This window comes from Gadus macrocephalus, chromosome 13 (assembly GCF_031168955.1).
Source record: "Gadus macrocephalus chromosome 13, ASM3116895v1".
In the NCBI taxonomy this organism is placed as follows: domain Eukaryota; kingdom Metazoa; phylum Chordata; class Actinopteri; order Gadiformes; family Gadidae; genus Gadus; species Gadus macrocephalus.
In genome coordinates this window covers 19,454,893-19,482,504 of record NC_082394.1, presented here as the reverse complement: position 1 = coordinate 19,482,504, position 27,612 = coordinate 19,454,893, and the positions used below count along the sequence as shown (strand labels likewise).

General features: G+C 44.2%; 2 protein-coding genes across 4 annotated transcripts in view; both read right to left on the bottom strand.

Moving 5' to 3' along the window:
• Nucleotides 1-19,526, bottom strand: part of bsnb (bassoon (presynaptic cytomatrix protein) b) — a 70,735-nt gene extending 51,209 nt beyond the window's left edge. The window contains exons 1-2 of one of the 2 annotated variants that reach the window (XM_060068945.1): nucleotides 19,025-19,526; nucleotides 9,342-9,729 (exon numbers count right to left, since the gene is read on the bottom strand). In XM_060068945.1, coding sequence (XP_059924928.1) covers nucleotides 9,342-9,729; nucleotides 19,025-19,203 — 567 coding nt within the window. In that variant the 5' untranslated portion in view covers nucleotides 19,204-19,526. The remainder of the gene's footprint in view (nucleotides 1-9,341; nucleotides 9,730-19,024) is intronic. The other variant, XM_060068944.1, reaches the window with a different exon arrangement.
• A 147-nt stretch (nucleotides 19,527-19,673) lies between these two features.
• bap1 (BRCA1 associated protein-1 (ubiquitin carboxy-terminal hydrolase)) lies at nucleotides 19,674-27,314 on the bottom strand. Of its 2 annotated transcripts, none has more exons than XM_060068963.1 (17): nucleotides 27,111-27,314; nucleotides 26,706-26,735; nucleotides 26,536-26,590; nucleotides 26,131-26,263; nucleotides 25,282-25,401; nucleotides 24,857-24,918; nucleotides 24,588-24,730; nucleotides 24,377-24,455; nucleotides 24,172-24,295; nucleotides 23,312-23,435; nucleotides 22,573-22,727; nucleotides 22,350-22,492; nucleotides 21,601-22,064; nucleotides 21,254-21,480; nucleotides 21,014-21,106; nucleotides 20,822-20,894; nucleotides 19,674-20,571 (listed from the first exon to the last, which is right to left on the bottom strand). In XM_060068963.1, the coding sequence occupies exons 1-17, from the start codon at nucleotides 27,145-27,147 to the stop codon at nucleotides 20,438-20,440; spliced, it is 2,196 nt and encodes a 731-aa protein (XP_059924946.1). In that variant the 5' UTR covers nucleotides 27,148-27,314; the 3' UTR covers nucleotides 19,674-20,437. The 2 variants fall into 2 exon arrangements, with proteins under 2 accessions (XP_059924946.1, XP_059924947.1); XM_060068964.1 differs by having other exon boundaries at nucleotides 22,359-22,492.
• Between the last annotated feature and the right edge of the window lie 298 nt (nucleotides 27,315-27,612).

The window sequence follows — 27,612 nt, the reverse complement described above, 5'->3', positions numbered from 1 at the left end:
TCTCACCAGTTGCTGATTCTTCTTACTACAAATGGACCTGCTACTGCCGTGCTTCAGAACTGATAATTTCGCAAATAGAGAAGGTTTTCGGTTAGGCTTTTGTCTCTTTGTATTTATGATATCATTAGTTATCATTATTTTATATGTTGGGTTATGAACCTTGAAGCTTCTAGTGCTTATTACTTTGGCATGTTGCCAGTTTGGTAATAAAGACCCTTAAAATACTTTCACCTGTCTCACTCTACGCCTTTGCACTAGCATATTAACCATTTCAAATGTTACAGGGAGTGTTTCTGTCAGCCTCCTCAATTAAATAAACATACAGCTGAGAAAAAACACAGAGACACAGAACAACCGAGTGAATGAATAAAAAACACCACAGCAGACTGCTAAACACCATGCAGTCTATAAGGGTGCTGACTACCGCAGTTTGTCAATGAGGACCTGAGGAGGCTTAGAAAGCACAGTTCATCCAGTTTTCCTATACTTCTCTCACCATGTCTTTCTTTCCCTCTTCTCTCTCTATTTCTCGACATTACTGCTCTTGCACTATCTCAATTGAGACGGACAGTCAAAGAAGCCCAGACATCCACATTCTCAGTGCGTCCCCGCTGAAGAACCCTGTACATTTAGACAGGCTGCTAGATTCAGTTTGGTAAACATGGAGGAGAACGAGGGACTCAGTTCTAACACCGATCAACGATTGAAGGTGATCAGGCCATAGCTCTCATTCCTGGGGGCTGTGACAAAGAATGGAAAACAAGCCAGTGCTTGTTCATAAGCATCCTGTAGAGAGAAGAGGAATCTTTCAAATTTCATTCGAACCCGAGTAATATGATGTATGACATCAAATTATACTTTTATACTATGTTATATGATCGATGATATGATATTATATGGATCTAATAAAATATAATCATTAGGGTAAGTATTTAAAGAAATACTTAGACCACATTAATGAATTCATGCAAAACATCATCTCTGATTGTTTGCTTATTATATTATTTTGTAAATGATCATTCATTTCATTTTTGTAACTTTTCAATTCAATAAAAATAAAAATTATAACAGGAATTATTTTCCCCTCAGTGCATATGAATCATACTAACAGGGAGGGCAAACTTCTCATCAGAGCCTCCTTGATGCAGTGTGAAAAATAATGCTTATCCCATATTAACAGGGTTTCTGGGATTTTCACATGTTCTGGCAGGTGACCCAGCCACATGCCACCTCGGTGACTGTCACACCCCTCGTATGCGGCTTTATTGGGCTCCTCCGACTGCAAGACACAGGAAGATTATTTACTATTTAAAAAATACTGAAAAAATAACTGTTTTGTTATACCTAGTGTGCCTGCTGTTCGCATATGAGGAGTTTATTTCATGGTATTGTAACAAACTGCTTTAGATTACAGCCTTTAGAGAAAACACAATCACACATTTATTCAAACACACAGAACACACATACACACATACACAAACACACACGCACACACACATGAACACACACATGCAATGCATCACAGGCCATATCCAAATTGTACACATACAAACAAATTGTACATGAATTTATCGTACGTTTTTTTTGCAATTTGCAATCAAGCGAACAGCCTTTGGTTTTACTTCATCCTCCTCCCTTCGCCAGGATGTCAACAAAGGGAACGCCACCGTGGCGTCCGAGGCCTCACCTGAGGCCACGCCCAGGAAAACATGATCACGCTGCTGATCATCGCTAAAAGTCCCCCTCTGGCCCACTCCCACTCCCTTTCCCTGGGTCGATGAGCTCCACGCCTCGTAGTATGGACGCTCATCTATACGAGCCTCATCTGAGAACTCCAAGACCCGTTATGTAATCGCTATAAATAACCCCCTGCCTCGCACCAGTTGCTGATTCTTCTTACTACAAATGGACGTGCTACTGCTCTGCTTCCCAACTCCGTGATCATTTCTCAATGGAGGATGTTTGTCCGTTCGACTTTGACTCATTGTATTTATGAGATTCTGAGTTATGTTTCACTTTAAGTTAGGTTATGAACCTTGAAGCTTCGGGTGTTTATTACTTTGGCCTGTTGCCGATTGGTAATAAAATACTTTCTCTCTATGTGTGGGTCCTGGCACATCAACAATTCCAAACGTAACAGGAGAATCTGCCAGAATACCCAGAAGAGAAAGAACAGTTCCTTTCTGCATTCGAAGAATGATAGCATAGCATTCTTGGTGGGATCCCAAAAAAACTCTCCCAGCATAAGAATGGCTGCATTAAGTCCAGCTACCCAAGAACAGGTAGCTGATCATCCGGCCTCCCAGAGATTTGAGCAACAAGTCACTGCCTTATCCAGCTCCATCCAGCAGTTACAAACGGGGCAGCAACGGCCCGCTTGCCGTGACGGCTCATCAGCGGGGGATCAGGTAGCAGCATTTACCTCAACGGTTCAGCAACTCCCGCCGGGAGCCTATTCACCTGCCAGTCCGAGCCCATCTCCTCCATCCCCAGTAAGAGAAGAGCCATCACTCTGCCACCCCAGGGCCCATACCATTAACCTCCTACCCAGTCCCCCCCCCCCCCCCCCCGGGGTCGTCTCTACTACCTGTCCCTTCCTGAAACTGCAGACATGGAGAAATGAACGAGGCTTCAGTGAGGAGCTTCATCCACCCATCTCCTTCTCTGCCGGAGCACCGTTCTTCTTTGATGGGAACATGCATGGGACCCTCCGGCCTTGTAGAGACTATTCCTCTCTGAATGACATCACTTTTAAGAATCAATATCCACTTGGCTTCACTGAGATAGATCTCAGAAACGCCAATAGCCTGGTTGGTATCCATGAGGATGATGAGTGTAAAACAGCCTTTAACAGCCCTAAAGGCTGCTGGGAATATCTGGTAATGAGCTTTTGCTTTGCAAATGCTCCAGTAATTTTCCGAGCTCTGGTCAAAGACATGCTTTGTGAGAAGCTAAATTGATTTGTGTTTGTGTATCTTGACGATATTTTGATCATCTCCCACACTAGGGAGGAACTATTCAACATATGAGCCAGGTCCTTAAACAGCTCCTAAAACACCAGTGGCCAACAACCTGGTCAGCCCCCGAATCCAGATGGACACAACCCTTTAACTACCCTGTAACTATCCTGTAACTACCCTGTAACTATCCTGTAACTACCCTGTTACTACCCTGTTACTACCCTGTTACTACCTTGTTAGTACCCTGTTATTACCCTGTTACTACCCTGTTAGTACCCTGTTAGTACCCTGTAACTATCCTGTAACTACCCTGTTACTACCCTGTTACTACCTTGTTAGTACCCTGTTACTACCCTGTTAGTACCCTGTTAGTACCCTGTAACTATCCTGTAACTACCATGTTACTACCCTGTAACTAATGTAACAAGGGGGGAACTACCACTGCAAATATATCTAACTGACTCTGTTACTACAGAGAATGATATGAGAACAGTTTGTTCCAATGCCTCAATACATGAACAAACTAACTAAATGTACCGCACAGTGTGCTGTCAGAGGAATACAGTAACCGTGAATGTGGGTTGAATAATACATTTTATCCTGCTATATTTGTATTCATTTCCTGGGAGTTGGTTGAGGCTGGAAATGGTAAGCTTGCATCTCAAGGTGCTGCATGCTGGTCGAACACAATGGCCAGGGTTAGGGAGAATACTTTGAACATTTAAACAACTTAGAAATTATCAACATGTGGTCACACTGAAGTTAGGGTGTGACTGATATCTATGGTGTGTGGATTCTTTCCACCAAAGGGGTGCGGAGCCATGCGGCTGCAGACGAGCACGACAGCTGAGACAGTTTTCAGTTGCCGACGGTATCCATGACGATACACTGACCCCTGACCTTTAAGGCCTGGATGTAGCACATACCTATTTTAAGAACCGCACAATGATAAAGGAACAATTAAGTTTGCCAGTTTTTTGGTAGTACTGTCATTTTTATAAAAATCTTTCCTGATTTGTGCTCAGTTTTATGATCATATTTGAGTCTATCATGTCATAGAAATGTACATACATATCATGTACTTATAAAATAGGTGCCGAGTAGGTAAAACATATTTACAGTTATATATATATATGTATATTTATAAATTATATATATGTTATTTGTAATATCCAGAATTGTGACCATGTTGATCCATATCTTCCAATCTTTTCCCCCAGTGCATTCAACTGAGCATTGGGAGATACTGTACTGGTACATTATTACAAAGGATTACACCGTAACTCCGGAGTAATTACGCTGTCCGTTGTGAGCTGTATGCAAATTTAATTATGTATCGCTTACAATGAGCGCCTGAATGTGTATTAGAGCAGCTTAGGTTATCATCAGTATAATGATGCTATTCTAGACTGATGAGGACATTTCAGTCTGAGTGAATTGTCTCCCTCTTCATTCAGCCCCACTGTCATTTAAATGTTCGACGTCTGACTCTCCCACTCTCTTTTTTTCAACTTTGACTTCCAACTGTGAACTAGGCAATTATTACCGAGAGAGAAGAGATCAATTATTAAAGAGAGAGAACAGAGAAACTCATAAATATATCAACAAATAAAGCAGACACTGCGTTGGAGGGAGACAATTCTCGCCTTGCCAATTTATATATATTTCTTTATTTCTCAGCCTCACTTTATATCCAAACGATGATATAACAGGGAAAACTCTCACTAGTCTTCAGTGTCCTTGAACGTAATACTGACGCTTAAATGTAGGTTAAAAAGCACCTCAAAGGGGACTAGTCCCTAACCATTTTCAATTAATGTTTATCTGAAGGGCATGCCAGTTAAAGTCGAAAAATAATATGATTACTATGATGTAATTAAGAAAAATATATAAAATCATGATTCGTATTCTAAACTGCTGCTCTAATGCAAGTATGCTATCAGGGATAAGGAGTGATGTGTACCAGCTTCACATTTTAAGATGGAGGTAAGTGTCATCAATATTGGTTGTCTACAGTTAAAGTAAAGAACAACAAGCGTAGCATTCGCAGCGGGTGTGGCAGCAGGGCTATCCCCCCCTCCAAATGTCAACAGGATCCAACAACAAGACGTGCTACTCTCTGTTTGCATGGCTTAAACAGATTACAACCTGGACGCTTGTTTGTGGGATCAGTGAACGGGGTGTTATGAGCACCGATAATGTGTGGATCTTTTACAGACTGATTACTTGACTTGAGCTATTGAGCAGCAGGAATGAGTGAACCAATGCTGTGGACATTGAGGTGAGGGGAACTACACCAGGCTCAAAGAGCAGAAGCCCTGTTCCATGTTTTGGATTTCCATGTGAAATACAGTGAGTCCCTTCTACTCTCTGAAGTTTAACTTCTGCTTCAATGAACACTGTCAGAATCTATATGTGATTGCCTGCTCACAAGGGGATTACACAATGTTTAAACTGGGATAAAGTTAACAAGCCATCTTCCCTTGGCTCAAAATGCATTACCACTTGAACAGAGAAAAAATCTGGGCTTGGAATTTATCAATATGTTTTATTATTAACGGCATATGGACAATTGCCAATGAGGTCCACATTAGTGGTAGCCTCCCTCCGCACCAAAAGCACTCGCTCACAAGCTACCGCAGGTCGTTTCCCAACCAGAATAACCTACTTTCACTATATCCTCCGTGGCTGTTTCCTCTTTACTGCACCCATCTTCATTATGTCCATCAGCTTCTGACGGCCGGAGGAGAACGGAGGGCGTGAGCAGAGTCCATACCAGGTCTGGGTGGATGGTCTCTGGGGACCGTCAACTGTCTATGTCTCTCTGACTCTCTGACGCTCTCGCGCTTCCTGCCAGTATGTGACAAGCTCAAGGCTCCGACGTTAAATACCCATAACATCCACTTCCACTATTGTCACTCACAGGCACACACAAACACACACACACACAGACAGATGCACACACACACACACACACACACACACACACACACACACACACACACACACACACACACACACACACACACACACACACACACACACACACACACACACACACACACACACACACACACACACACACACACACACACACACACACACACACACTAGCAGGCAAACACACACACCAGCATGAACATATTGAAGGCCAAAAGGGTCACAGCCATGCCTCACTGTAGACATGTCTCGATCGATGCCTACAATGTGATGTTTAAGCTTTCATAACAGTGCATAAAATGCACCCATTTTAGTGGTTTAAAAACATCTTGACCTCCATTTTTCCTCAACTATAAACTGGCATAAAAGGCTGACTTCTGAACCATGGTACAATGCTTTTTGTGCTTCAGCGTTTTCTTATGGGGCATGTACATCGCGACAGCACATCGCAGAGACTAATGCCATGTTGGAAGCATAGGAACAATGGAATGCTACTTATTATGCTCGTCATTGTTAGGTAATTAAAAGACTTCCATATTCTAGGTTACGGTATATTAAATGCTTCAATATGTAACAAAGTTATCGCTTCAGCTCAACGCAAACAGGTAAGGCAACGTTTGAAACGTTTGGCTCCATAGGGTTAGGGTTAGGGTAAGGGTCACCCCTTAGGTTAGGGTAAGGGTCACCCCTTACCCTAACCTTAACCCCTCGAGACTCCAGAGGGTTAGTGTTAGGGTTAGGGTACTGTGTGTGAACCCTCAGACCGTTCGTTTGGATGCCTGAGAATCATATTGAGTTGATAACCCAAATGCATTATGGGCCGCCTCCCCAGACATTTGTTGATTTCAAAGAGGTTGATACAGAAGTGACAGCAGAAATCCAATATAGCCTATATATATATCTATACACTATAATCTATATATAAACGGTATATATATATACTGTATATATATATTTAGCTATACATTATATATATATAAATACGCAGCATAGTTTGTTTTCTCTATAATGTATGCCCTATGCATAACATTTATACTGTAAGCCTACTCTGACAGTGCTACGTCGTTTTGTTAATATCACGAGTAAGAAGTAATACGATTTAGAATCGATGGGCGAGTCCAGCGACAAAATGTGTGGTAGAAAGCATTCTTGCAAAAATGGTGAGAGCAACCATGGATCTGTATGGTGTCATAATGAAAACATTGATATATATATAGCATTAATATATCATAAAACTGCAGGATACTGTTCATAATTGGCTACATATGGCTACAGGAACATGCCGTTACATTAACCATATAGGCTGAATACCTGCGCGTTATCATGAGACCCATATGGAAACCATCGATTTATCAGACGTCACCGATTGGACAGGTTTATGTTCAGGCAGTCGTATAGTAGCAGACCGAGACCGTATTCATGTGAACAAAGCCTTCTTTAACACTCATTGGTATTGATTTTATGAGGTAAATTAATGTTGCCTAAATTTGGTAAATTAATAATGCCTATTGTTAAAGCAGCCACACTGAACTTTAAGAATAATAGAAGTGCAATATTAAATTCACACTGAACTCGAAGGCTCGATGGCTGAAACATGGATCTATATGGTACTTCTGAGAACTGAAGGGAGAAAAACGATGTGATCTTAGTGAAAATAATGTCTAGCTTACAGTTTATTACTGAATTGAGCATGGATCAAACGGTAGATATAGCCTATAAAGTTTGGTGAAGGAAGGCACCGTGCTGAAGGGTGACTGGTGGGTCGGACTTTGGTTACCATCGATTTGGAGAGGAAAGTTGGCAACTACCGACTACTCAGGTTATGTCGGCATCAAATGTGCTGTTTCAGTTGACAAAAACATGCTATTCTACCATCTTTTGACTCAACTCCAACACGGCTTTATGGAAGCCTAAACATCAAATTGAAACTATAAACATCTACAATAAGGCGTTGTTGTTACCCTTTTGGCTTGCCATACATCAGACACTCATGTACACTCACACAAAGAACCCCCCCCCCACACACACACACAAAGACAGACACGCACCCACCTACACACACAAACACACACAGATGTATACGGTATATTCAGAATCAACTGGCACTTAGTGACTCACGGTTGGTCCCTCCATACATTATTTAGTCTATGGTGGCACTCATTGCCTATAAATAGAGGCATATCGTAGTTGTGCTGCAAATGGCATCATGTCTTCTCAGTAGCCCTGGTGGGAGTCTCCAGCGAGCCATCATCTTCAGGACCATGAAGCATAATGTGATCCAAGCTAGAGGGGATGGGAACAGGCACTCTGTGGAACTTGCTAACAGCAGCAGCTATATGTTCCTATAAATTACATGGACGGACATGAGAGACATATTTATTATCCATTTTCTTTTACACTTTGCGGCAGATTTACAAGAGACCCCTGACCTATCACCCAATCAGATATTACAGAGTCAGGAGGTCCTTGTTACAACACCACAACCAAAAGGTTTACTCACCACCCTTCATATTTCACTATGCATGAATCTTTTATACAATGAAGGCCAATCAGGAGCAGATTTCTCATTTCATCCCAAAATGTTTGTGGGTAGATGATCATAAAAGGGCCTGGTTCAGTCAAGTAGAGCAGATCAAGATGCAGCACGCACACACACACACACACACACACACATAAACACACACACACGCACAGCCCTCACCATCCATAGCCCTTATACGGTTTAAAACCCCCTCTTTGACATAATGGAGAGCCAATGGCACAGGACGGTATTCCTGCTACACGCATCACTTGTATCGCATTAACCTGGAGGTCACATTCTCACAGAGAACAGCTGCCTTTCATGAAGTGTCCCCTAGAGTTACAATAAAGATCACAATGTCACACAACAACACGACATCTGACAGAACCAGGCTGGCCCGACCCCAAACCTCCCTTCATCTCCTCCCCTGATGTAGGGCTTGTGCATGGTGAGGCCACACCACAATGACTGCCTCCGCTCAGGAAGGGCTTGAGAACAGGGAGGTTAGAGGTTGGAACAGGCTTTTAGTCGTTGTTAAGTCATTCATAAGGAAATGCTTTGTCATCATCGGGAGACATTGTTGCATATGAAACCGATTTCTCTTTTTTTAAAGGGACATATTAAATTTTTGAATGAGCCTAGTTTAGGGTAGATTTACATTTACTTAGGATTTGACATTATTACAACTGTCATTGCTACAAGGTAGGGGAGGCCTACCTGTGTGAGGTGGGGAGAGAGAGGGGGAGGGGGAGAGGGGGGAGAGGGGAGGAGGTGCTGAGGCCTACCTGTGTGAGGTGAGGAGAGAGAGGGGGGGGGAGAGGGGGGAGAGGGGAGGAGGAGCTGAGGCCTACCTGTGTGAGGTGGGGAGAGGGGGGGAGGGGGAGAGGGAGAGGGCGGAGAGGGGAGGAGCTGAGGCCTACCTGTGTGAGGTGGGGGTTGGGGTTGAAGCCACACTGGTTGCACACCATGGAGCGACACTGCGTGCAGGTGTTGTGGTTTGGCTGGCCGTCCGTGGAGCCCATGAGGTCGGCGGTGTTGCAGACGGGACAGAGCTTGCTGCTAGGCATGGGTGCTATCTGAGGCACTGAGTAGGGGGAGGAGGGGGCGCTGCGGTCCGGAGACGCCGACGGGGACCGCCCGCCCCGGCCGCCAGCCTCCACCTGCAGGCTCATCCTGGAGGCGTGGCCACTGCCCGGCTCCCCTCCCTGGGGGCCGGCGGGCTGGTGGCTCTGCTGGGAGGCCAAGCGGTCCCCCGTCCCGGGGCCACTCTGGACCCCGGCTTTGGGCCCGGGGTCGGCTTGGGGGGTTCTGGAGGAAGAGGAGAGAAGGATGAGGCTTGAGACTGAACACAGACCAATGAGTGGTCGGGGAAGTCTCTCCTATTCTGTTGCACTTTTCTCCTAATCCATACAATCAACAGGAAACATATGGAATGATTATTTTAACATCAACATCTCATCAGCTGTAACTACCAGCTGAGCTTTTTCATTGATTGTGTCCTACTACTACTACTTCTACTTTACTATCACTACTACTACTACACATACAACGTGTCATGCCATGATCAGAAATATGCAAAACGCCATGAACCATTTTGTTTGACATTTATATAGATAAACACATACATGAATTATTCACTAGACACATTGAGAGTAAAACAAGGAATCGTACGTTTATCTTACATGAAGTGTCACTTCTTAAGGTGCCAGTGAATTTTGAATTTGTTGCCTCTACTCCCACACTATCACTCTCTCACTCTCTCTCACTCTCCCACACTATCACTCTCTCACTCTCTCAATCTCCCACTCTCTCTCACTCTCCCACTCTCTCTCACTCTCCCACTCTCTCACTCTCCAACATTATCACTCTCACTCTAGAACACTTTTTTTTAATACAGTATACACACAGTATATAGGCAATCTCTATATTGCATATACAATATACTAACATATACTGTATATGTTACTTGTATTGGGCCCATTGCTCTATGCTCCTGCAGTCTCACTGCCAGAAAGAGATAATAAACACACTCATCACACATTGCACTATCAAACCCCTTCTACCGGCCGGAGCCAGGTCCTACAACATGCACTGTCTGGAGGCCTTCTTAGTCAGGTCTCCATAATTACTATTGAAGTCGATGTTCTAACATCCCACTACCTGTGTTGGTATACTTTGTCCTCCCGGTTCTTTGTATTTCCTGCAGCAGTGCCCTGCGTGTGGCTTCTCCTCACCTTACAGAACTGTGCCAGACACTAAACGGCATTGTGAACTTCTGGCCAGACGGCATTTGGCATTTAGCGTGGCATTTACATGAAGCAATTTTTTGTTCATTCCTCATGACAACAAATGAGATGGCGCCATACTGTGCCCATTGTCCTCAAAGGCATCCGTAGCAAACCCTTAAAGGAAGAGCCGAGCTGAGAGCACAACTAAATGTGGAGCGCGTAAGCAGCGCTGAGTCACTGCTAACGGGTCAGGCTGAATCAGTCTTCTGCTCTCACCAGGAATGGCTCTTCCTTCAGGCCATCAGGGTCACACTCTTCACAAAACCTGAAGGCTGGACGCTACAGTTCATAGAAGAATAGGTCCATGCCATCCAAGAACTAAATTCTAAATGACTAATCCTCATAATACTATGTAGAGTTATATTTAAACATAGCATTATTTAAAGGAACTTTCCTCTCTCAGAATTTTGTTTAAATTTCAACAGTAAATTACACAGTCTGGGATCCAGAAGGTTGTATTAATTCTAGGTCAGGTTTGCTTCTGGCATTCACAGCGAAATACAGAAAAACATCCATTTGAATAAATGCTAATAATCCAGTTTACAACTATTGTTATTAAAATAGTATTCCTAACCTAAACTATATCACGAATAGTCAGGATAGAATGCTTTCATCCATCCATTACCAATTATTCTTGGGTTAGTATACTCTGTATATAAGTATTATTATGACACTTATATAAGTAGAAGTACAAGTACAAGTATGAGGATTGTACGATTGTAGTGGAACAGATAATATCTCACAACCAGACCGACAACCATGGTTTGGTATTTGTACATGAAGTACAGATCGCACTATACTACACTATGCACTGTACTGCGACTTTTTCAAATTAACTGGGAGTCTGTTTTGTGTGCAAAGCAAAGACAATTCCAAGCTTTTACAAGCTGATTTGAGGTTTGATGTACTGTTTACATCCAAAGAAGATTTAGAAACACCAAAGCCCAGTATAAAGTTACATTTGTACATTAAAGGGGACTTATTATACCACCAGGTGTGAGTGTGATTAGCCTTACAAGCCGTTTCGAAAATCTGCCTAATATGACATCACTAGTGGGTGTGTCCACCTAGATCTGTGCTGGATAGATCTATCTACCAGCCTACCCAGTGGAAAGAAGTAAACATTGCTCATCTATCCAGCACAGATCTAGGTGGACACACCCACTAGTGATGTCATATTAGGCCGATTTTCGAAACGGCTTGTAAGGCTAATCACACTCACACCTGGTGGTAGAATAAGTCCCCTTTAAATGTTCTAATGTCCATTTACTATTACAATTTACTGTTAAGTAATGTAACAGAGGTTTATATGTTGAGTAGAGAGCAGATAGGAGTTAGGCTTCCAGACTTGAGGACATTGGGGATCAAACCCTCTTCCTTTTGGTTAGGCGATGAACACCCTAAATATACAACCGATCTTCCTGCCTCCGTACCACCCCATGAAGGCTAACCACATACCATTAGTTGAGCTTTGAAAATATCTACTTGCTCAAAACATGGCTTACATAATATTCCCCTGGCATCTTTTGATAAGAAATCATTTCCATTGTTCCTTGTGAACAAAAGATTTGTGTTTTGGGCTTTTTTCACGAAGCAAATATTACTATGCTATTCAGAAAGGAAAGGACAACATTAAATGAGACATATTATGGTGTTTTCCCAACAAGTAAACATAGTATATGAGTTCCAGAAAACATGTTTTTGAAGCTGTTTGCTGGAAATAGCTTTTAGGAGAAAAAAAAATCCCCTCTGTTTCAGTCCCTTCAGAATGTGCTGTTTCTGGTGTCTGTAGCTTTAATGCAAATAAGCTGCTGCCCATTGACCAATGAGCTGTCAGAGTGAAGCACAGCATGGAGGATAAGTGATTGTTGCCGTTTGCTAACTCCTGGAGCTCTATAACTACACAATATTATTTTATATTATAATAATAATGTAATATAAAGGTATCGATATAATATAATATCGAATATCACGGCCAAAAGCTTTGTGCGCCTCGGATGATATTATGAATCATAAAGACTGTGTCTGACGTCCGGGTTATCCCGGCCATGGTTGAGAGGAATAAATGGAACTTTGGCTTTGACTCAAGGGCGTAGGTTTGATCTGAGCTTTGGTGGGGACACTACCCAGACACCACCCCCCCCCCCCCACACACACACACACACAGACACATTAAATGAAATAACGTATGATGCATGACTGACTTTAACTTTGTTTGATGCATTATCTGCTGATGCATATGCAGTAAACCATTTACTATAGCAACATTTCAATTGTACACATTTGCTTGGGAAGCAAAGACAAAGATTCCATCCACCTATTCAAGTATAAATCAGATCTGTCTCAAAATACGTTTTTACACTGCCAAATATGCGCGCCTTTTTCGCGGCATGGTCTGCGCGTTCACGCTGCCAGAGGTAAATTGCCGGCTTGAGCTAGCACCTCAATTTACCCTCCCGGACCCTACACACATTGGCGGTTTCATTTTAATGAAGATGCGATTAGACGCTCCGCGGTGGGGGGTAGGGGGAGGGCTTGGGTAGAGGTGTTGCTGCATTGTCGCCAGAGACAACGCAGCGATATCAACATGAGTAGTTCTAGCTGGGGAAGAATGTGTTCATTCTATTGAAGTCTACGCAATACTATTGTATAGCCTACGATTGTTGTTTTGGAAATTTGACCCTTTTTGCAACGCATTAGGCGCTTTTTTGTTTCAACCAGAATATTGCTGGGGACATTTCAGTCGTGACTTGACATTGGTGGGGCTTTGACTCTCTGAAGTCCAGATTGAACCCCGACATGGAGGAGAAAGGGATTGTTCTCCTGGAGCTGAGCTGCCGGACTGCCGCCGAGCTCCCCCCCGCCGGAGCTTCGGCGGCAGTCCGGCAGCTCCGCCGGACCCCCTGCCTGTCACATGGCAAACTTACAAATACGACATCTAGTTTTGTACGGAATCGACCTGCTTCTGAAATGCGCGAACATCTCTGCCCAGTGCTCGTCCACTGGTCACAAAAATCGTATCTATGCTCTGATTGGAGGGGGTGGGGAAGTGGGAGGTAATATTCAAATGTGCCCCCTTCCTACGTAGGAGGGGGCGCCGAAACTGACTCGCTCGTTCGTGTCTGTAGGCAGGGTACTTTCAGAAATGCATATCTCACTCAAAAAATCATGTACAGACTTATTTTAAAGTTTGTATGCGTTTAGGAGCACCAGAGACCCAAAACAACACCCCAAATCCCAGGAAAAGTTTTGATAATATGTCCCCTTTAAAGAATGAATACAAAAATTGAAGTACATTTTTTAAAAGATTACCTAATTTTGGCCTATTGCAAGCTCTCAACACAAGCGGTCTTTGGTGGACGTAACTATCTGTCAAGCAGCACTGGAAACTGGATAGGCAGAATGATCCTTAATGTGATTCACATTATTACAAGGAAACATGAAATGGCTGAAAATAGTTAAGAGTAAAGTCATTCAAATCCTATTGTGGTTAGACCACTTATAATGATTGTGGCCTTAAAAAATACTTAACCCAAAGTGAAAGCTACAGCATTTAATCTTCCCCTTATAAAGTATAGATAGAATATCTGTATGAAATGCATGTGTACGTGCTGTATTGAAGTATTGTGTGTATAGTTCCTCAAGTAGAGTGAAGCACTGAACAAAGTGGTTATCAACAGTGATACAGCGATAGTGTCTTGGTTGAAGTTAAACAGCAGCATACTATGGGCTTAACAATATGATGATGATCTATGACGTGAGACTCATTTGAGAGTCTGAATTTCAAAAGTGCCATAACCACTATTGTTGTATGTTTTTATTAGGTTACCCTTTACAATTAGGGTACATTAATGAACCCTTAATAAACAATCGGATAACCGTTCTGGGTTATTGTAGAAACATGACAAACTTATGACTTATATGTGTTGTGTCCGGCACTGATGAGGACCTGCTCTGTGTCTGCTCTGTCAACCTGCTCTCTATCCTTGCCTGCGAGTTATTTTATTATCGACAAACTCTGCTATCTAGCTTGCTAACGCTAGCAGAGGAAGGCGGATGTATTTTGCAGGCCCGACCCCGTTGTTTTTGACTGAAATGTTTCAGAGGATAGGCGGATTACAACAATTTGATCGCCACACCACACTTCGACAAGCCTGCTAGGACAAAGGCTTATATCCTCCTTAATCTCGCTGGACCAGAAGCCATTGGATAAGAGTATTCATTTGTATAAGGCAGCTGATGTGCGTGCGCCCGGTGACAACGGAGCAGTGATCGCCCCAGCAGAGTCCACAGAGGACCCGGACTGGAAAGAAGGTTTAGAGATATCTGCAATCCCCAAAACAACAGAACGATGGAATGAATTCAAGAAATCTGAAAATAAGTGTTAAGTCACTCATCAGTGATTTGAGCGTCTAAGCTAAAATGTGAAGATCTGGAGATTTGACTGACAAGCTTATCTGTGACTGGATAGTGTATGGCATCACAAGAGACACTTTGAAAAAATCTCGAATCGCAGATGATCAGTCGCATTGATGAAATGATGGGAGGAAATTTGCTAAAAGCTGGCCACTACTACCTGTGTTGCGGCAGTATGGACAGTTTCAAATACCCTACAAATTGGGCATTCACTCTGCGAGAGAAGTGTTTCAGCGCTCTGTGGAACAGCTGAACGTAGGTTATCCATGTTTTGTCTGTGACATCATCATCGGGGGCCATGGAGTAGCAGAGCACGATGCCAACTTGAAGAGAATGCTTGAACGTGCGAGAGAAGTAAACGTCAGACTAAATCCAGCTAAATGCAGATTTTTCTTGGACCAAGTAAACTATGCAGGCCACATCTTTACAAGCCAGGGGCTAAAAAGTGACCCTTCTAAAACTGCAGCGCTGACATGCAGGTCCCCACAGACATCCGCTAACCACAGCGCTTCCTTGGCATGGTTTAACTACCTTGGCAAGTTCCCTGGTCTTCAGTAACATTGCAGCACCGATGAAATAACTGACCTACAAGGAGACTGCATGGTGCTGGTTCCAGCGGCACCAGGTGGCCTTCAACCGTTTCAAGTCATGCTTGACAAGCCCACCAGTTTGGTCATACTATAATGTCAAAAGGCCAGTCACGCTTACCTTTGATACATCATGCTATGTACTTTGAGCTGCATGCAAGACTGCAGATCAGTAGCGTTTTCGTCTCACGCCCTCACCGACATGGAAACACGATATGCACAAATAGAGAAGGAGATACTGGCTGTCGTGCCTGCCTACACAAAATTGAAGGACTTCGTCTCAGGAAAGTCCACAATGGTAGAAACTGACAACTAACCTCTGGTTACTATCCCAAAGAAGCCCATTGAAACTTGGCTCCAGTTGCAAAGCTGTGACATCAACATGGATAACAAATACATGTCTGTATGGACACTCTCTCACAAGCTCCAAACACACACGCATCCCATAGCCTTGCTGAAAATGACGCTTTCAAAGTCATGTCGGAGGGTAACATCTCCAGCGCCCGCCTGGAGGACCTCAGAAGGCAGAGTCTCTACAAACCCCCGGTGCACTCATTAAACCAGGGAAGCCCATCGCTGAGAGCCTCCTCAAGCATGCTGTCTGCCTCGTCTTTTCCTACAGAGACAAACGGACAATGGAGGATGGGATCGTCATGAAAGGTCACAAAACAGCCATCATTCAGTCATCAAATCACTTTCTCTGCAGTCCCTGCACAGAAAGTACATCATCACAAAGGCCATTCAGTTGCTGAAGCAACCATCATCTTTTGGCCAACAATGTCAAACGACATCACTGGGGAGTTTCTCTCATGTGCAGAAGTGCAAAAGCACCAGATCTCATCAGCAACCGTAACCTCCCCAGCTCCATCCCGTTCCAGACCTCTGATGGTCTACCGTGGCTGCAGACATTTTCAACTGGCACAGCAAACATTACCAAGTGCTTGTGGACTCATATTCCAGATGGTTTGAAATCTACCTTCTCCGAGACATGACTTCACCTGCTGTGATCACATAATGAAAGGGATACTACACAGTCCAATGCACACCACACACCCTCATCTCTGACAATGCTACATAGCACACCGGTCACGGTTTCAAAGACTTTGTAAACAATTGGATGTCATTCATTTCAGCAGCATTCCTGAATCAGTCTTATGGTATTATGGAAGGGTAGACACATGCAGCCATTCCTGTGAGCACCAAACGGTTGGAACCAGACCCAAAGAACGCCCAGCAAATCAATTCCAACTCCTCAACAACCGTCTCTCTCTGGAGGCCAACTGGGACAGGTCCAGGCCTGCTCTGACACCCGGAGGGGCTAGTTGTCCGAATGCAGACCCTCAAAGGGAACGACAATTTGTTTGAGTAAGTAGCTACCACAATATCAGAATATAATGTCTCTCACTTATGCACTTAGGGTGATATTATTGTGAATCTGCCTACATGTTAAAGGGTTATTCCCAAAGATTGCCGTTGCATAGTCTACGATTATTCAGATAAAGATTGAAGGGTTGTTTACTGAATAATCATAGAACAACATAGTAAGAAAGAAATTTTCAACACTATCGCTATGTTGCTTCAAGAAGCAAACTAAAGTGAAGGGATGCAGATCATTCGGGAGTGTCCTGCTATGTTCATCATGGGCCAACATTTGTAGTGTTAGTTCATGTTATTCAGTGTAGTTCAGTGTTATTAATGACAGCGCCAGTGCACATGTTGTGTCCGGCACTGATGAGGACCTGCTCTGTGACCGCTCTGCCAAACTGCTCTCTATCATAAACAAACCAGCAGTGACTTGAAGGCCTACTTGTACAGAGGAACCAATTTCTGCAAGAATGAAGATTTCTGCAAAGCGGTTCCGCAAGATGCAACCAAATTCTTCACACTTTAACCCTTACCCTTTCATAATGTAGAAATGAATACCTTAGTTTAAATGAACAGTAAGAGATGTTGTCTCTGACATAAATGCTTATTACTGCATTAACCAATCTTAATGAAATATTCATTAATGTACCCTTATTGTAACATGTTATTAGGTATATGTATATTATAATTATATTTAGGGAACAAGACTAGACTTAATTGTAATGTCCCAATTTAATAATTGCAAGCCTTCCTTTACCAATACTGCAATAAATTGCATCGCTAATGTGACACATTTCAGCCACTCCCATGGTTTGTTGTTCAACTTACGCAGACAAATACAGACTACACCATTATCTATGAAGATCAGCTACAACATCTAGACTCTATAATGGTCCTTTCATAGCAACCTTGATATAGAAACCCCTCAAATATAGCTTCATAATAATAATTATTATCATCTAACTGTAATTATAATAATAATAGCAATTGTAATAACTAGTGCTATTATTAGGCCATTATTGTAAGCAACATTACTCTATAAAGGATCCTTGCTTACAATGCAGAAAGACATTGTGGACAATCAGGTTGGCCACATAAGAAAGGGAGATATGGGCCACACCGCGTCACCACCTCAAGGTGTGTGGATCGATGGGACCTGCTACAAGTTTAGGGGCTAAAGATAGCCCGTTTAGTCTCTGATCGGATGAGACCGACAGGTACGGTCGTTCATCAAAAGCTGTAACGACTGTGTTCCTCTTCCAGGGACGTGGTGTCATCCTGGAAGAGGAACACTCCCATCCGGTTACAAGTGCTTAATGATGGGAACGATGGTGAATCACAATGCTCGTCACTGCGTTGGGTTGTGTTATTATCGGGCCGATGATGAGACGGTGCTATCACCATTCTCGTAAAATGGACACCACGTAGTATCGCCACCACACGCATCCAAGGTGAAGCGCTAGGCTGTCCCATCCTAAATGTTACATAGGCTCAGCTCTTTGTAGAGCAGCGGTCTACGGTAGCTCGCGTACGGAAATGTTATTGGACATGTGATCCGATATCCATGTTATTCCCGGCAACATGTATGCATCAGCCTCAATAGAGCCCCAGGAGCGGGCGTGTGATTCCGTCCTGGCCTATTTAACCGCTTTAAGGCCATATTCACGCATTGTTGACTCTAACTTGTAGGCTACATTTCGTAGGCTACGAAAAATGTTAATTCAATATCGGTGCCCATGGCACGACGGCACTGACGTTTGATCGAGAAATCGGTGTTCAACCGGATAGTGAATTGTGTTGACAAGGATATTGAAATAAATAATTAAGCGCACATTGAAGTCTATCTCGTCAACCGAATTTCCCGATGTGCTTCATTACGAGTCGTTAACTATGACCGTAACGTGACACCGGCTCTTTTTCTCGGTGCTCGTCCTACACGGTGACTACCTGTTAATCCCCGGCCCCGGTCCGGCCCCGGTCCCTCCGGCTGGCGCACCATTGCTGGGCTTGGTGAGCTGTCCAGGGGCCGGTGGTGCTGAAACGGAAGCCGGAGCCCCCGCTGCAGGGGCCGCCGTGCCGCCCTGCACCGCTGCCCCCTCGCCCTCCACGCTGCCCTCGTTCCCCATCGCTCAGCGGTCCGTCTCGGTGAAGCGCGGGTGTGGATGGTTCTTCAGCCGCGAAGAGAACTCGATCAAACTCGACGCTGTTCCCCTTCCGCCATCATCACCTACAATTCAGCACCCCGTACGGAGCAGGCGCGCTGACGGAGCGGGAGCGCGCTGACGGCCCATGAGCGCGTTAACGGAGGGGGGGCGCGCTGACGGAGGGGGAGAGCGCTGACGCAAGAGGCGGGAGCACGCCTGGTTACGCGCGCGTTCACCGGCACACATTTCAATCTATTGGATTTCTGCCTGTTCATGTTACGAGTTAATGATTCTACATTATATTGAATATTTAGGTATTTTAAACATGTTCAATAAAGACCCTATTACCATATAGTATACCTAACCAAATGTAATGTTCTGGTACTCAAGAAAAATAAAAAATAACTATATTAAAATAAATAAGATATTAATAATTAAAAAGGAACAATGAGCACATTTTCTTTCTGTTTATTGTAGTATGAATTGGTAAGGACAAAAGCCACCTGGCCCACTGTGCAAGTGATGCTGAGCTGGCAGACAGATACATATGTACAAAACACACAGATGCACACAATAAACCACCGCTCATGGTGAGCGCTGTCAGGTACAAAAATAAGATGATGGTTCATCATTCATTTACAGGACCCAAGAGGGAAATATACACCTTCTAGTCAAAAAGAGCCGGTTCAGATCTCTGAGGTTCCAATACCTTATAAACTATACTGTGAGACCATGATTACAAAATACCAAATGACCTTCAGGAAAATGAATTCGCTCTCTTCCCTCTGTAAAGGAAATATAGAAGGCATTTTTGCATTCAATGTTCGCCTGGTACAATTACCGGCCTCTTAACTGAAGAGGCAGATCTCAAAAGGTATGACATGAGGCCTAAAATTGTAACGCATTATGTACACATACATATAAAAGAAATTGCGGCATGATACCGTTTTGTAACGAATAGGAAGCCATCTTAAAATACAACAAACAGCATTTACAGAAGTGCACCCATTTCTTTTCCTCCTTCTTCTCTGCCGTGATTGCTTGATGCTTCATGATCTATAGGAGATGATCACCACAGTGTGTGTGTGTGTGTGTGTGTGTGTGTGTGTGTGTGTGTGTGTGTGTGTGTGTGTGTGTGTGTGTGTGTGTGTGTGTGTGTGTGTGTGTGTGTGTGTGTGTGTGTGTGTGTGTGTGTGTGTGTGTGTGTGTGTATCTATTACTGCCGCTTAGCCTTGTACGGTCGTGAGCGTTTCCTGCGGTCCGGCTTCCTCTGTTTGTGCAGCCGGCCGATGCTCACGCCCTGCCGGCGGCGCACCGAGATGTTCTGCTCCACCAGGCTGGCCAGCATGCCTGTGGAACGCAGCCGTTTTAAAACCCTGATACATTCTCACACCTTCACTGAACAGTACAGCCGTTGTGTAATACTCAGTAATGGCTTGTGGGTGGAAAAGAAACCCACGCACAAAGGGAGATCTATAATTTCCACAAACGGCTGCCGTCTTCAGCCGGTGTTCTTACTGTCAGTGGTGCGGGGTTACCTCAAGTCACAGAGAACATGGATACAGGAGATGTAGAATCAACTCGCTTTATTAGGACTTACCTTCTTGTGCCAACATTGATATGAAGGTACATATGAACTCGTCATAATTGTGGGTCCTCCTCTGGTCATCAATCTAAGTTAATAAATTAAGTAAAGCGTTTAGATCGTTGAAAATTGACATTTTGAGCGTTCAAGGAAGAAAAGTGTACAAAATAAATGCTTTTAAGGCCGTTGCTGAAAAAGGATTCTTGCCTTGTATTTCTTCCGTTTTTCCACTTCCTCCTTTAGGAAGACTTCGTAATTAGCAATATCAGCTTCCACGCACTTCAGTAGAGCCAGCAGCTCCTGTACAAGAGGACAGTTGCTCTGTGTTCATCATTTCACAACAACAATAATACCAGAACAATGATGATAGACCAATAGTGAGTAAAAGGGCAAAAAACAACGTTCGACCGGCAGACCCCCAGAGGAACGTGAAGCCCTGCAAAGTACCTTGGGAGAATATTTATCTCCAGGTGGCTTCTGGACTCCGACCACATCCGCAGGGTCCATCTTTTCCTTGCTAGGCTTGCCCACAATTCCTTCCTTGCAGTCCTGCTCCTCCTTCACCTGTACAGACGGGCCCTCGGCACTGCCCTGGGCCTCCTCTCCTTGCTCCTCTTCTTTAATCTTCTTCTTGGGTGTAAAGGGCGGCTTGGGTCCTTTGGCAGAGGAGTCCACTGTAAAGACACACACCAGGTCAGCTGTTGAACATGGGTACAGATTGATGTGTCATCATGACTTCTTAAACCGTCTCATGTTGCTAATGAGCTGGTGGGCTCTGCGCTCTGCGCTCTCACCAGACGGCGGGAGGGAACAGATGACCCCGTCCTCCTGAAGGTGGAGCAGCGCCACGCAGATGGACGGGCCGAGCTCGCGCACGGCGCGGTTGTGTCGGGGGTCCAGCCGCAGCAGGTCGTCCTCCCCGAACAGCACGCGGGAGAGGTGGGATGCCACCGGGCTGGACGGCCGCGTGGCCGCCTGGGAGCGCGCCGGCGAGCGCAGCGGCGAGTTGAAGGCGCTGCCGATCTCCGAGGCCGTGTCCGTGCTCTCGTTGCTGGGCGTGGGTGACGGCTGTGACGCCGCCGTGATGCTGACGCCGCCGTTGCGGCCCTCGGTGCGCACGGACAGCGGCGTGCTCAGGGCGTCCTTCCGCTGGACCTCCTTCTTCAGCTTCTCTGCCAGGACGCTGAGCGCGATCTGGCTCTCCATGCCCCCTCCCACGCGGCCCGACCGCGTCCGCAGGCTGGCCTTCCTTCTGAACCTTCAGTGGAGAGCAAACGCTAGAATCAACCTGATTACAGTAGGAGCCCTTATAATAGAATCACTACTCATGATGGAACACATGTGGGAGCACTTAATGGATCTGTCTTACTATAATGTCTACCAGGAGGGGATACTGATAATACTAAATATGGAGTGTGATTGCAGCTTATATTTTTACAAAACCAGTTCTGCGCTGTGATTTGGTGGGGTACACCATACATAAAAACGAATTGCCAAGTTATTTCCAAGTACAGTGGAAGACTTTGACCAAATCCAATCTTACACAGCTAACCTGCTGGGTTTTCCCGCAGCACCAGTAACCTCTTCTTCTTCGTCCTCATAATCCTCATCGTCAGAGTACGTTGGCTTCGGTGGTGCGGCCGCTACCCTGGTGCGACCCACTCCCGCAGCTAGGTCCTCCTCTTCCTGTCCACCACAGGAAGTCACATGTTAGAACAAGGACCAAAGAGGGCACCCGTTAGAGACGCTGTTCTCCATATCCATACCTGCAGGGGGGACTTGGCGTAGTTGTGGTTATCAAGGAACGCAGGCAGGCGTTGGACGATGGGGGTGGGACTGGTGACTACCCGGGAACCTCCTCCTGGTTTACCCAGAGATTTAGCACTGCCTGAGGGATTGGAGGTAGCCTGGGATTGATCGCCTGCATCATGAGGTAAGACATGATATGTATGTAAATAGATATGTTCAGGTGACCACATCGTCAATTGATAAGGGCTCTGCTAAACAAGCCCTTTTCAAGGTGTGCGCTTGGGATTATATTCTGCAGCTATTATCATTTTACATTAACAAAGTCGTATGTCCAAAGCATCAACAGGATGCCATGAGAAGCGTTTTGTTGGACAAAGGCATTTAGATAAGTTGCTCTTAAGTTGCATTCAAATAAGCAACGATAGGCTGCCCTAAATCATTACCCTTACTTTATCAATCCTTACCCTGACCTTCATGGTCCTAACCCTGAATTCAGTGATTATTAGCCTGATCCTAATGACCTTGGTCATCCTTACACTGACCTTGATTACCCTGAAACCGACCTTGATCATCCTGACATTGACCTTAACCACAATAAACCTGATCAATAATAAGTAGTCCCACACTTTGGTTATGCAGATTAAGTGCATTTAACTTGATAGCAAGGTCATAGCAACATGTCATAACAAGATTTTAAATTTGAATCAATTTGCTCTTAAAGTGGATCTTATTCCTCCCTCTCACGGAGGGCCGCACCTGGGGTCTGTGTGGCCCCCCGGGTGGTCCCGGGCTCGGCGTCCGCCTCCTTCTTGATTTCATCAGCAGAGGACTCCTGCTGCTTCTTGTCCTGGACCAGCTCGGGCTGGGTGAGCCGTATTAACTGCAGAGGAAGAAGCCCTCGTTAAGGGATCCGCGGGACACAATAGTCTTCTCCAGTGTGAAGATGTGTCAATTGAATCAGTTTACATGGAGAATTGTACATCCCCTCATCATTGTTTAATTGAATCAAACAGCATGTCCTGTGGGCTACCCCTTCACTTGTGAGCTTGTATAATTAATAAAGTTGCTACTTCCTTTCCAAGTGGTTTTATTGTTATTTGGCTGAGATGCCAAATCTCAGCCAAAGGAAATATTGAAACTATACAATGGAAGAGAGGCTTGTTGTGTCGAATATTGTGTAGATTAGTATAGATAGAAATAGCTATATCACAAAACCGTCTGAGCGGGTGTGGTGTAAAATGGTTTCATGTTTGTATACATCCAGAGTCTGAGGTCTTCCGGTGTCCCTTTTTGAAAGACAAATAGACTACTGCCACCTGCTGGTAGTGTGAATAAACTCCCCTCAGGCAGGCACAGAACGTACGTGCTAGTTGGCTGCAATCTAGTTGCGCTGTATTTAGTGCAGATCTTTGGTCAAAACACGATACAACGGTCGGCCTTCACGGCGGCTAGATATCTGGTGTGTTAGGGCCTTAACCTGTTTGGAGCCTTGAGCATTGCATTCATTTGTCCTTATTCAAAAGGCAACACCACTCCACAGGGCACCGGAAACACTGCGTATCTGAATATATTACTATGGTTAACACTCATGGAGGCGGTCATGATTGTTTTCCAACCTGTTGTAGTCCTTCCAGGACAGTCTGTCGATTTCTCTTGAGGATTTCCAGTTTTGATTCATACTTGATCCTTCGGTCCGGTACCACGGCCATCAGGTTGAAGCGGATGTCGTGGTATGGTTCACTGGAACGGAACCAAATGGTTATCAAGTAAACATAGGAGTCCTCATTTTTTACAATGATAGCGGACAGTAACAGTTCTTACCCAGCAGTTGCCAGGCCGATCCTCTCCATGATGACCCTGCGAGCCTTGTCCGTCCATTCCTCCTCCTCGCCCCAAGGCCCTGCGTTAGACGGTTTACTAAACGTCTCAGAGGCTCTTTGTACCAACTGACATTCCTTTCAATCGACTGAACATTATGTGATCGACTGTGACAGCTTAGTTATTGCATTGATTGACAGGCGAGGAGTCTCACCATGGTCAATGGGGTAGGCTTTGAGTCCGTCCAGCTCAAAGAGGCGGTCCTTGATGGGAACATAGCTCACAAAGTGGAAGGCCTCCATGGTTCGCACAGCGCTGATTCCATTCTGCTTCTCTGGCAAGTGCCTTGGCTCCGGTCTCCATAGAAACAAGATAACCAGATCTGTCAAAGAGCTGCCTCTACAGTGCTTAGGGCCTGGGCTAAATAATCGTTTTTTCTTGCAGCTTTATCACATAACTTTGCAGGCACTAACTGCTACCTACCTTGCATGGCTGTTGTGTGCTTTGGCGAGCTCTGGAGCATTTCCTATGGCATAGCCCTTACTCTAAAGTAAAGAAAACCTTATTAATGAATTGAACTCATTGTATTACACCAGTTATCCTTTATGTGCCTGCCTTGTTCGTTAGCAGACGAGGGAGCTGTTGGATGTTCAGTACAACTTGTATCAATGTCACAATTACATTTTAGTTCAATGTCCATTTTCACCCCAATCAGCTGTAAACTATAAGGGCATTTGGATAGATAAGAATGTTGAAGGAAATGATATACATTTCTTTATGTCCAAGTGCTGTAGGGCAATGGACCACTTCCTGGAGCCAAATATCATTAGCAGGATCTCATCAGAATGGATGTGAATCTGCCCACAGACAGAAGTAAGAACGTGTGCTAGGGGGAGATCACGCCTTACCTCTGGACCAAAGCCCTTTGTGAAAGCCTTCATCCGACTGAGTGTGATGCCCAGCTCAACACCACTGCAGTTGAGAAGCACGCTCAGCAATGCATGGGTGGCGCAGGAGTTTGGTATCAGCTGAACAAATAAACAACATGAACACCAAGCCGCTCCAAATTCTTAACAAATAACTGAAGTATTGTGCCATGTTGGCCGAGGCAGGAAACAATGAGCCAACAACTCAAGCATTTTCCTTCTTCTGTTTGTTGACATTGAAAACATTCCCACCACTCCTCCCACTGCCTAGTTTTCAATACAAAAAAAATACAGCTAATCCAACTGAAAGACTACAGATTGTCTGCTATTATTATATGCACTGTGTTCCATTTAGGGGCAATACATGAATTGATGCAATCAGGGGCGGACTGCCCATCTGTCAGTTCTGGAGAATAACTAAACGGCAGGTAATTCCAGGAGGACCGTCTGCCGCCAGATTCTGTCTGTTCCGAAGCCATTACAAATTTACTGAAAATGAATTTATACTGAAGGAAATGGACCATTTATTTTGGTATTGTGCGCTGGGCACGCAAACATTAGCAGTCAATCAAACTGCCTCCTAGGGCGTTTTTTGAGGGCCGGTCCATCTCTGGAGACAATTTATAGACAGAACCCCAACTGCTTAACCCTTGCTCTCAGATTAACCAGGGCTAACACACCAATATTTAAGTTATTATAAGTATTACAATAGTACTATATAGTCACACTTACAACATTATGGTATTATAGCAGCCGTTAAAATATAATCATACTTTTCTGTTAATTGTCTACTATTTGTTGTTATCTATCTATATATATGTGCTTTCTTACCTGATGTGCAAAAAACATGTCGTTAACAATTTCCTCATCAATGACAGAGGTTTCGTCAACTAAGGTGGAAACTTTCCTCCGGGATCGACGTTCCTCGATCCATTTAAACAGGAAGATGAAGCCATAAACAGGACTGAAAGAAATGGAGACAATCTGAGCTGACGTCAAGTATGAAATCTTATAATAAAGCAATAACAGTAGAACAACTATGATTTGCAAGTATGCAGCTGTCAAACTACTATCCAATGCACTGCTTTTTCCTTACTTGTAATTGTATTCTAACTCTAGCCTTTTCCTTCAGCAGAAAATCAGTACATTTACATGTATAACATTTGAATATCAAATAAAGATGTAAAAAATATAAATAATATAACCATTTGATCAAGCACAACAACATAACGTTACCTTTGACACTTGCTTTGTAGGTCATATATTTCTTCTACTTGGACACCTTTGACCCCTGCATAAGATTACAGTTGTTCATTGTTGTATTGCTCTCCACTTAATGATCCATACATATTTAATCATTATATGCAACGGTATGTATGCTTAAACATTAGAAATCTGACACTCACCAAAGTCTTCCACCAGCAGAGTAAACAGTCCTGTAGTACAGCAAATAATAGACAAACATTTTAATTATAATCTTTCCTTTCTTCAATAAAATGAACAATATGTGCTCCGTATGGGCCCCATACATTTCCACATCAATCTAACATCACTGTGTTTAACCTGTCTTTAGTGGCTGTGCAATGATAGCCAGCAAGACAATATAACCATCCACATACAACTGTTTGTGCGATGGCTGTTATTTTTATATTACTACATGTAAACAGAAGTACAAGCCTCCTCGGAGTTCTGTTTAAGCTAAGTAATAGCGGTGGATTATGATTTTTGATAAACCCGAGTGGTCTCTGAAGCTAGCTGGAGGCTAGCCGTACTTCGCCATCCCCCTGATAATGTCCCGTAACACGTCTTACCCGGGTCGCTCTCGAGTTCCAGCCAGCCTTTGTTCATCTTTGCATTCTTGCACACTATAGCTAAAAAAACGATCTATGCAAACCCATGATCACAAAATGCATTTGAATCGGTAATGTTAGCATAAGCTGGTGAGAACTGAAAAATAAACACAAAAGAGACCGTGGGCGACTACATTCTACGTCATCACTGGAAGGCCGACGACGGTGCCATGGTAATAACAGTCTCTCTCTCTCTCTCTCTCTCTCTCTCTCTCTCTCTCTCTCTCTCTCTCTCTCTCTCTCTCTCTCTCTCTCTCTCTCTCTCTCTCTCTCTCTCTCTCTCTCTCTCTCTCTCTCTCTCTCTCTCTCTCTCTCTCTCTCTCTCTCTCCTCTCCCTCTCCCTCTCCCTCTCTCTCTCTCTCTCTCTCTCTCTCTCTCTCTCTCTCTCTTAGTGTAATATAAACAACGGTGTAATATTAAATACAAAAATGTAAAAGGTCAAATATGGAATACATATAAAAAC